Source organism: Ruditapes philippinarum, unplaced genomic scaffold, assembly GCF_026571515.1.
Source record: "Ruditapes philippinarum isolate M1 unplaced genomic scaffold, ASM2657151v2 ctg172_1_1_1_1, whole genome shotgun sequence".
Lineage (NCBI taxonomy): Eukaryota > Metazoa > Mollusca > Bivalvia > Venerida > Veneridae > Ruditapes > Ruditapes philippinarum.
This window is the reverse complement of record NW_026851682.1, coordinates 225,526-237,441: the sequence shown is the minus strand read 5'-3', so window position 1 is coordinate 237,441 and position 11,916 is coordinate 225,526. Positions and strand designations below refer to the sequence as shown.

Sequence of the window (11,916 nt, the reverse complement as noted above, 5' to 3'; positions counted from 1 at the left end):
CTTATGGAAACACTAGACCTTTACATAAGTCAAGGATATACAGAATATCCCTACCAATGGTGAAGATAAAGTAATACATGCTCTGGTGATACACTACAGTTGAGTGGCATCATTTCAAGATACTCAAAACACAGAGTATTAAATATTCACGTTTCTCTTAAATAAGCTTCCCGCCCCCCCAGCATTTAAATAATGCAAGTGTATTTCTCTCAGAATGGTTGTTTTCGAGGGTCAGAACTCAAAACTGGCACTTGTTAATTTTATAGGTGAAGGAAGATTCTGCGCCATAGTTCATACCAAAGTATTATTCCTTAGGCTAACCACAAGCTTGCTTTAAATAGTGGTTGGGTGGCCAACTTATTTTAAGTTTACAGACTAGTAAATTAAGGATTGCTGGCCACATGGTTCAAATCCCATCTGGGAATAGTTGTTGTTTCCTTCAGCAAAAAAAGTTTACACCAGCTGCTTGATTCCAAGAATGAATTCCAGTGTGACAGTGTATAAGCTTATAGCTTGCTTCACAATCAAACAAAAATAAATTCTGTACAAACTAGATAAGACTTCCTGATGACTCTCAAATACACAGAACATGTTATTTTAAGAGTCAACTGAAATAAAACTTAAGATTTTCATTTCGTCTGGTCAGCTTTATTTAATGTTAAATAACAGACAATGTGACAGTTTATCTATAGCCGTAACCCTCGATCACTTTCTGGTACTGTGCAATCTTGGATGCAACATTAAGACGTGCCTTGGCTCTCAAGTTCTGAAAATACAATAATATACATTTTTACATGTGTGATATCTTTAGTATTTTGCATGAACAGTTGTTATACTCGTGTCAGATACTCATCACTCAAGCATTCGCAACTATAATGACATTGTCTAAGTAACCAATTAAGAACAAGGCCAGGCTAAAAGTCCTACCAAGATATTATTAGTATAGAATATACATATAGCAGGATTATCTCAATTCCACAGTCATATCTTTCCATGCTTGAAGTTCATATACATAAAGGTTATACATAATATATAAAACATTTAATTTCATATTTTATAGAGGATTTCTTATTTACAAGTCATTGCTTCAGAGTTTGTTGACATCATTCTACATCAAGAGTAGCAAATATTATGTTATGACATCATTAGCAGTGACTTGTAATTACTTAAAATTTTGGTCAATTGAAAAAGGCATAGATACTATGATCCTAGCAATTTCATAAAATACATGGTAATATTTTTATATAGCCCTGGTTAGGAGAAAATGTCAGTTTTCATATAAAAATTGCCTTTCAAAATAAACAAACATAAGCTGATAAAAAGCTATAAGTATGAGGGCGTACTCAAGTGAACCAAGAATTTCTAACTTCAAAAACTGTCAAAATCCATGTTATGAGTGGGTGATGGATTATGACCTATTAATATGACCCCCAAGAGCAATTATAAGTTTAATGTAAAAACCTTCAATAATTTTGAAGACTGATGTAGCATGCAAGGTTTAAATCAGGAATTTTTCTAATTTCACAAAATGCCATAAGGCCATTAATCAGTCAAGTCATGCTCGAGTTATGGACCTTGGATCTTGACCTAGCATGATTTCTTATAAGCATGTGAAGTTACAGGCAAAGATCTTGATGAGATATGATGAAGTACAGTAATTTGCATGTAAAACTTCAACTTTTGTTACCCTGACACTCAGGTGAGAAGGATAGCCCCACTCCGTAAAGTCAAACGAAAATAACGGACATTTGACAGTAAAAAAAAATGTATTCTTTTGACATAGATTCATTGTCACTTCTTACTAATGTCTGACAAAAAAGATGAAAGTATAAACAGGGTTCGTACAGACTTGCTGACCTAAAATTCCATGATTTTTCCATGACAAATTTCAGTTTTCCATGATATCAAATTTCATCTGTTTAACAACACCAGTCCTCAAAATGGTAAAGAAAAAACATAAAAATGATTTCATTCATTTATTTAGTAGAATGCATTTAAAAATGCAAGGTCGTGAAAACGGAAGTAACCAAACCGGTGTCGTAACAATTTGTACCCGTGAGAAAAATATAACTAGGTGTAACACAACTAAATCCCAATTTCAAACGCCATTGTCGTATAACGTAGACGCATATAGTTAAATAGTACATTTTTATTTTAAGCGAATAATACTCTGCAAATTAAATAATTCAAGGATATTTATTAGAAATTCCATGATTATTTTGTGAAATTCCCTGATAAATTACCAAATTTCAGAATTCCCTGAGTTTTCCATGATTTCTTCACAAAAAAAAAACGATTTTCCATGACTTTTCCAGGTCTGTACGAACCCTGTATAAACCATTTCAGCTAATATTGAGTTTTCACGAAGTTTCAAGTTCGGGAAATTAACATCACCAATGGTTTATGTAGACTGTTTCTTAACATAATACAATTTGTTTCTGACAGATGTAGCATGCAAGGTTTAAATCAGGAATTTTTCTAATTTCATAAAATGCCATAAGGCCATTAATCAGTCAAGTCATGCTCGAGTTATGGACCTTGGATCTTGACCTAGCATGATTTCTTATAAGCATGTGAAGTTACAGGCAAAGATCTTGATGAGATATGATGAAGTACAGTAATTTGCATGTAAAACTTCAACTTTTGTTACCCTGACACTCAGGTGAGAAGGATAGCCCCACTCCGTAAAGTCAAACGAAAATAACGGACATTTGACAGTAAAAAAAAATGTATTCTTTTGACATAGATTCATTGTCACTTCTTACTAATGTCTGACAAAAAAGATGAAAGTATAAACCATTTCAGCTAATATTGAGTTTTCACGAAGTTTCAAGTTCGGGAAATTAACATCACCAATGGTTTATGTAGACGGTTTCTTAACATAATACAATTTGTTTCTAGAGCCCACCCCAATTGATCAAATTTTGGATAAACCAAAAATAAACATTCTCAAAAGACAACCAAGCTTTTAAAGGATGATCAATTTTGACATGTTTTTACCACAATTTAACGAAATTCATCCTCTTTAAAATTTAAATTGTGGCAATGGAGTGACAAACCTTTCCTACAAGTGCAGTTTAACTAGGCTCTTTATTTTTGACCCGATAACATGATATCCCTAATTGTGATAATTAACATTGGCAAAAATAGAAACTGAAAATGTATTTTATTGATTATTTCCTTCAACCAAACTTTTATCGCTGACAAAATACACTTTGTCGATGCTTTTCTAATCCGAAGCTCCTCCCTCTTCAACAAGGAACCTAACATAACCTAATTTGAAATATATAAATGGTTTGTTACTGCTTCAGCGTAATGTTGACATCATTTCACATCAAGAGTAGCAAATATTACATAAACATCATTAGCAGTGACAGACTAAACCAATTTTAAGACCTACAGGATTTTGAACTCAAATTATAGAAAATTCAAATTATTGAAATATTTGGAAAGTTTGACAAAAACAGTTTGGGTTTTTTTTGGTAGCACCATTAACTTGTAGGTATATACTTTACAGACCGATTAAGTAATCATGTATACTGTACATCCCCTTTCATGTAAAAAATAGCAAACTTGCATGATTTACACAAGTTGCCTGTATAATAGCAATCTAGACTAAAGCTTGAATATCTCCTGACTGATGTAGTACAAAGAGTTTAAACAGACACCTGGGTAACCAAGATAACTCTCCATCCATGCATGTTATATATATATATCAATACACTGTCTAGCTAAGCTCACTTTTACAGCTACATTGAATAGAACTAGATTTTTTCTCCTAGGTAAAATAACTTCAAAGTAAAATGTAAACCACTTCAGATCAATATTTTTATTTTTCAGTTAAGATCAAGTTCGGGAAATGATCATCACAAATGGTCTACATAGTGTATAACCTGTCCAGCCTTACTACCATACTTACATCAGCAACTTTTTTATTTTCGTAGAATTTCTTTGACTTGACTTTTCTCTTGGCCTCAAGTGTACCAATAACACCTTGGTATTTCCATCCAACTTCATGGGCAAGTCTGTTCAAATCACAGTACTGTAGGAGACACAAAGATTCAGTTTTATATTTCAAGTAAGAGTTTGGGTTTATGTTGCACAAACACAGAATACGTCATAGGCAACTTTCCAGCTTTACTTGTGGAGGAAGACCTCAGGTGAAATTCCATGCATTAATTCAGGCACAAACGGGCACCTGAGTAGAGCCACCAACATTCTGCGAGCTAGCTTGATACCTTCCTCACAAGAAAGAATCCCAAGTCCCTGTCGGGATTCAAACCCACAGCGGTGAGGAGCAAGTATTTATCATTTTGTGGTTTAGAGCGATTATGAAAGGGAGGATTCTACAAAACTCAGCAATGAAAGATTGGGCATCCACAGGAAGTACTAGATATTACGTAAATTCTAAAGAATATGGATCCACAATTTTAATTAAGAGCTATTTTCAAAAACTTTACACCTACTGCAGTAAACTATGCCAAAAAATTTAATAAAGTCATCAAAGTTAAGCATTTGTACAAAGTTTGAAACACTTACAGTACTATACATTGTAATAGCTATAACTGAACAGATTTAACAAGTCATACCCTTCTGTTTTGTTTCAGTCTGAGAATACGGAGAGCTGCTGGTACTACTTTCCTCTTCTGTTTGTCGTATGGGGGTGGGACACCCTCAAATACCTTCAAACGGCCAAGGGCTTCCTTACCACGAGTTGTGGTGTGTGGGATCATTCCTATAAAACACAAAGAAGATCATGATATGACAAAAAGAAGCACTGAGAATTTTTGTACTAAACTAATAACCAGATAGAACAAAGTGTCAAGTCAGTATCATTTCTACAGTTGATTGAGGAGGTGCAGTGGCCTAGTGATTAGGTTGTCTCTCAACCCAAGGATCATGGGTTCGTGCCCTACATAGGTCATGACCCTGTTTCCTCAGATGACACCAATACTGGTTAGGTCCAGGAAGCAGACTGTAAAATATATTATTATACAAGTCCCAAGAACTTGTCTTGCAATCGACCTTCAATATATTTAAAACTAACCTTTAGATGAAATATTTTCACATCAAATCTAGAGGTACTAAACAAGGCATTGCAAAATCGTTTGAAAAATGCTTGCATAATCCTACATTAAAAGGAGCAATTCATTTCAATTCCAGCATTATCAAAAGATTTGTGTGCTATGATATACTAGAGAGTAAACTTACCCTTTACGGCCTTGAAGAAGATTCTTGAAGGAGCACGGTAATGGAAGGGTCCTCGTGACGGGTTCACATTACATCTGTATTTCAGATACTTCAAGTACTTCACTGAAACACATGTAAGAATATTTATCAATCATCTGAATATTTATGACAATTATTTCAACAATTATGACAACATTAATGACAAGTGTTTCAACATTAATGACAATTACTTCAAAACAAGAATATTCCCGCACACTTTATACAGTAAAACCACATCAGCTGGTAGTGCATGTGATTAATTTCATTTTGCTTTCAATACCAGTGAGTTATCATCCTGTGCAGTTTTTATCCAACAACTTTCAAAAGGTTTAATATTGGGGGAATTCTTGTAACATGAAAAATGACCACATCAGCTGGTAGTGCATGTAAATAGTTTCATTTCTGCATCAATTCCAGTGATTTATCATCATACATGGTCAAAATATTATACATACAATATTGACTTGAATAAGTACAGTATATATTTTTATTGAAATTCGAACAGTTCAAGTGTCAAGTATCATAATTCAACAAAGCAAATTTGACTGTCATTTTGGCAACAATAAAAGAAAAAGAAAACCACATCAGCTGGTAGTGCATGTAAATAGTTTCATTTCTGCATCAATTCCAGTGAGTTATCATCATAAGTGGTAAGGTTGTAATATACAATATTGGAGTTGAAACAGAAAAAGTGTTGCATTTTGCAATGTGACTATATAAATTACATTTATTTTGGAAAGAAAAGAACAACAAAGAAAACCACATCAGCTGGTAGTGCATGTAAATAGTTTCATTTCTGCATCAATTCCAGTGAGTAATCATCATAAGTGGTAAGGTTGTAATATACAATATTGAAGTTGAAACAGAACAAGTGTTTCATTTTGCAATGTGTCTATACAAATTACATTTATTTTGGAAACAAAAGAAGACCACATCAGCTGGTAGTGCATGTAAATAGTTTCATTTCTGCATCAATTCCAGTGAGTTATCATCATAAGTGGTAAGGTTGTAATATACAATATTGGAGTTGAAACAGAACAAGTGTTGCATTTTGTAATGTGACTATACAAATTACATTAATTTTGTAAAGAAAGAAATGAAAACCACATCAGCTGGTAGTGCATGTAAATAGTTTCATTTCTGCATCAATTCCAGTGAGTAATCATCATAAGTGGTAAGGTTGTAATATACAATATTGAAGTTGAAACAGAACAAGTGTTGCATTTTGCAATGTGTCTATACAAATTGCATTTATTTTGGAAACAAAAGAAGACCACATCAGCTGGTAGTGCATGTAAATAGTTTCATTTCTGCATCAATTCCAGTGAGTTATCATCATAAGTGGTAAGATTATAATATACAATATTGAAGTTGAAACAGAACAAGTGTTGCATTTTGCAATGTGTCTATACAAATTGCATTTATTTTGGAAACAAAAGAAGACCACATCAGCTGGTAGTGCATGTAAATAGTTTCATTTCTGCATCAATTCCAGTGAGTTATCATCATAAGTGGTATAAAACAATCATGTATCAAATACTCAAGAATATCAACAGTTATACAGCAAAATAAATTCAAGCTTATCTGCCACATAAATGTGTAAGTACAAAGACAAAAATCTTCAGACAGGCAAGCATTTACTAAGTCCCAATGTCAGAAAAATTCCACTTTGCCCAAAATAGAATCAAATCGTTTCTTCTTTTTTTTTTCAAATTTATCGACATACTTTTTTTCCTAAAGTAATGAAATTTAAGACTATAAAAATAATGAAATTATTGACTGGATATTACTTACATTTGTTTCTGTAGAAGTTTCCAGAAATGTTGATACCTTCACATCGTACAATAACAACACGCTGACCTAAATATACAAATTAGTTTCCAATAAGTTAATCACCAAAAATAAATAAAATAATCGAAATTGCTATTACACGTAAGTATTTCGGTAAAACAAATTAGTACACTTGTTAATATTACATTATGGTGTTCAAAAAATATTTTATCAAGACAAAATTTTATGTACAAGAACAATGAATGAATTTTACAAACCTTGCAGTATAGTCTTGGCCACAATTGCTGCAAGTCTTCCCATCAGATGCCCTCTGGCATCGATGAGAATGGGCTGAAAAGAGACAAGTTGTGATGTAAGAAATTTTAATATTTTTATTACGTATACAAAGCCCTAATTTCATGGTAATTTGGAGCCTAAATTAATTTTGGCACATTGCCCTACCCAATTAACAAATGTTTTCCCCTATTTTTTTTAAGTCCCTCTCATTTTTTTTACACTAAAGACCAATTACAATATATTAAATTTATTTAAGCTTCTAGCAAAGTAGACTATTAATTTTGCTATTGGCAGAAAAAATTCCTATTTTCTGCAAAATGACACAAAATTCCCAAATCTAGTCCACTTTAGGCAATTAGGGCTTTTGTTTAAATAAATGTTAAGTTTTACATTATCAATTCCAAATTGAAGTATATCTTACAAGTATCATCAATTTGGTGTAAAAATGTCAAAATCAAATTTTAAACTTTTGTGACTCAATTCAATCAACATATAAAACCACATCAGCTGGTAGTGCATGTAAGTAGTTTCATTTTACATTCAATGCCAGTGAGTTATCATCATAAGTGGTCTTTATATATCCCATGTTATCCTTTTCCACTCTAGTAAAATTACTGTTTTTTACTGAAATTCATGCTATTAGTTGATACATAAAGTCACAACAATACCAGTTATAATCATATCTATTGCATCAATTAAATTAACCGACAGTCACCTTAATAAACATAGGAAAGCAAACAACTTCATTACAAGTTTGATATATATATTTACAGAGCAATTGATCGATGTCATCAATTTTCAGGGCTGTAGATATAAAGAAATGTATGCATCTGAAATAGACATCACCACAATGCATTTCAGGGGAAGAGGGGATTAAACTTTGAAAAAGAAAATGTTTTGTAACTGTTCAGATTTGTCAAATTCTCAATATAAACAGATGCATTTGTATGGAGTATTTTCATTGGTTGTGTGAAAACAGACCAATGAAAATACTTTGTACAATAAAATAAAGGGGAGAGCACTCTGCAGAACCATTACTTGCATGACAATTTGTCATATCAGAAAAACGGTTTGTTATAGTTTCATATATTTTGATTGAACAGTTATTACAAATAATAATAAAATTCTATCATTTTTAAATGTGCAATACAAAAAAATATTCTTCATTTCGAACAAACTGCCGTTTAGTCAGGTAATTTTGACAAAAAACCATGGTCAAGTCTCCGTCAACTTACTACACTTGCGTGAATTGGAGATTACATATCTTTTTATAACTTGAAATGATTGTAATAACTGCTTTATTTCCTTTTAAAGTTATCAATTCTCGACCATTTGGTACAAAGATTTTGAAAATTGGTAAAAAAATGTTGGAGTTACGGAGTTCATATTAAGATGACTTTGTGTGCTGAAAAATGAGCCGAGAGTTGCATACCTTTACTTAATATGCAGGATATAGATGTATCAATTTTTATTTTTTGTGGGAAAAAAAGAAAATTGGATAAAAAGCATATATGCCAAATATTTAAACATGTTTCAAATGAAAAATACTACAGTTTACATGGTTTTGAGAGTTAGGAGGGCTGTAGAGGAGGCTATTGGGGCCTGGGGGTAGTGACCAATCAACGCGACGAATACCTATGACTGTATGTGGCTAAGTATAAAACCAAACTTGTGTGATGAATTGACAACACCTACCGCTTCATGGACAGCAGCATTTGACACATATTTTACACTTACACGTTCGGCTAAGTTTTGTACTTAGCCACAAGACCGAATCCATAAGAATTTGAATGAAATAAGAATATTTAATTTAGTTTTAGGTAGTGGCTAGCCGTACAGGCCCGTACGACTAGCCAAAAGTTCTACCGTGAGTCACATACGGCTAGCAAGGACACACTATATTGGTTAGCCGTACGGCATTTTCAAAATTAGATGGAAGTCTAAAATACTTATGTTATTTTATATCTTTAAGCGAGGATTTTAACCAAGAAACAGCAATTGTCTTCGAATGTTTACTTTTTAGAGATTAATTAATCGCCTTGTTGGCTACAGTAAATAAAGTATGAATATTGATCTTTGTCCCTGAAGACGTACGTTGACAAAAAATAGCCTTTGATCGCAGTTAAATAACATCAATTGAAATAGTTTACAAAATTTTGATTTTGATGATAATCCGTTTTTGTTTAAATAAGTTTAATGTTCGACACCTTTAAAATGAAAAATTATTGTCGTTTGGATCTGATAATTGCGTCAATTACAGACGGTGTAGAAGTTTGTTTATCATTAAGGAGTTTGCATGTTCTGTGAAACGCATTTTAAAATTCTATTGTCAGTCCCTGGGTATATAGGCTTTAATTAAGGCTTATTAATTGATTGTGCTTTTATGTTCGATATTTATCTACTGTATTTGAAAATTATACAATTATTTTTGTTTTTCACCGTTTTATTTTTTTCTTCAATGTTCTTTTTATTTATTCCACTCCGATCATTATTTATTCGATCCATGTGCTTAATTAACAAAAATTCACCTTTCATACAAATAAAACAACAAATCATAATCATGAGGCAAAAAATAACATATGCATGTTCGACTTCCATATAATTTCACAGATATATAAACCAGGGTTCTCATTAGGACTTTAAAACATGGAGTCCATGGACTCCCAACCCTGAAAAAGTTGGAGTCCAAAAGCGCGTCGCAATTAATATGTTTACAGATTAGTCATTCAATGCTCACAATAGCATTGCTGATATTTTGAATCTTCAAGAGACTTCCAAAGTTTATAGTTATTCAAAAGAAACTCTGAACTACATAGTATAATTATTGTTTTGTTGTTAATTTTTATTATGGAATTATTTCATATTAATGCATCAACACATGGAAATCGTTTTTTTTTTCACTTTTATACCAAATCAAATTTTATTCTGGTTAAAAAAGTCTACTCTAAAGACAAAAAGTTTGTATTTGTAAAAAAAAACGTAAATGTATATAGGCAGCGTTTAGCGGAATGAATAGGAAAATCGTGTACAGCTTCACGCAGTGTGTAAGAGATTCATCCGATTGACAATTATTTTAGCAAATATCTTCAAATGGGGACAAATTGTAGATCGATATTTAAAGATTTAATGTTGATTAAATAATAAAGGAACAATTCATTCGCATGTTTGGCTTGGTAACCGAGAATTTTTGCGAAATTTTAGGGTTTCTGGCGAACGTGAAATCGCCGATGTTCCGGATCAATTTTCGGATAGAATAAAAGCGTATGTGTACCTGGCATTTCGGCACAATATCTTAAATTATAGAAAAGTTTTGCAAGAATGAAACTAAAGCAAAATTGTGCCTAGAAAATGCCGAAAATATTCGACAATCATTCAAAATTACACTCATTTGTAATTTGAGAAAACAGTCTTTAAACTTGCGGCGTAAATAGTCAATAAAATTATCCTTTTGTAGGTAAAATTTGCTAATTTCCAATCAACTGTTGATCAAAGGTATAAAATTATCACCTCGTGTTATATATCTGGTAATCAGAGCGTGTATACATTAGTCTGATCACTATTGCGTGATAATGATCGGAAGCGTTATCGCTGATTGGCTAATCGCTTCACGGGTCGATATGCATAGGACCGCCTACCTATAGACTGACACGCGCTGACGCATTTGTGTATTTGTGGTTGTGAACAATCGGTAATGTTTATGCGTCCCCAGGCAAAATTAAGCGTACGTGGAATCCTTGCTCTGAAATATTTGCGTCCAGCTGTATTAAACATGCGTACCGGGACGCCGAAATAAGCGTCCCCGAGAACCCTGATAAACATCTTATATTTAGCTCCATGTTAATTTTAAAAGTGCCGTACGGCTAGACAAAACAGCGAGTCCAGGCTAGTCGTACGTGACTCACGTACGACTAGAACTTTTGGCTAGCCGTACGGCTAGCCTCTTCCTTAGTTTTAACCAAAGAACAATGTGACCAACGGAATTTTATCAGTTACAAATTAGGTCTTTTTGTAATTTAGATAGTTTTTATATTGTATCAATAACATTTCTGATTATCAATTATTAGTCAATCAGCTGTCTCTGATTATCAATTATTAGTCAATCAGCTTTAAAATAGCCAATATTTAGGAAATTATATATTGCTAATTCAACTCTGTAAAATAAAAAATGGGTAAAAAATTAAGCAGGTCACACTAATTAAATTGCAGTTTTCAAAAAAAAACAAATAATAAAATTCAGACGCCACTTAATAAGACTTAAAACTACAGATAAAAATATCAATGTATGTTGTAAATCAAATAACTTAAAGAAGCAGATTCATGATGTCTAATTTTTCATTTCGTTTTTTCCAAACTACTGCACCTATTTAACATGATTATCAGTGTTTAACTGACAGATTCTACATATTGGACTCAATAACAAACGAAGATCCCTTTCATCTTCAAAAATGAACCATTAAATTTTCAAATATCTCAAGTGTGTTTCATTTAAAATCGTTCTAATGAGGGAAGCACTTCTACCTTAGTTGAGAAACCCATGTTGAAAAGAAAGAGGAAATAACCGGAAATAACGTGGGGACACGTTTTCCGGTGCAAAGCGCTCTTGGCTAAATGCCGTTCGAA

The 11,916-nt window shown here is 32.7% G+C and overlaps 1 protein-coding gene across 1 annotated transcript; it reads right to left on the bottom strand.

The window, feature by feature from the left end:
• Positions 1-626: 626 nt before the first annotated feature.
• LOC132736831 (large ribosomal subunit protein uL13-like) lies at positions 627-11,916 on the bottom strand. Its single transcript, XM_060724052.1, has 7 exons — positions 11,815-11,916; positions 7,278-7,350; positions 7,024-7,089; positions 5,212-5,313; positions 4,590-4,735; positions 3,920-4,042; positions 627-766 (listed from the first exon to the last, which is right to left on the bottom strand). Exons 1-7 carry the CDS (start codon positions 11,830-11,832, stop codon positions 683-685), a joined length of 612 nt encoding a protein of 203 aa, XP_060580035.1. The 5' UTR covers positions 11,833-11,916; the 3' UTR covers positions 627-682.

Excerpts from the sequence above, each read along its gene's own strand:
- LOC132736831 (XM_060724052.1), bottom strand. Across the intron at positions 5,314-7,023 it reads AAACTTCTACAGAAACAAAT|TGAAGTACTTGAAGTATCTG; the intron begins GTAAGTAATATC and ends CATGTGTTTCAG. Across the intron at positions 4,043-4,589 it reads GACTGAAACAAAACAGAAGG|TACTGTGATTTGAACAGACT; the intron begins GTATGACTTGTT and ends TGTCTCCTACAG.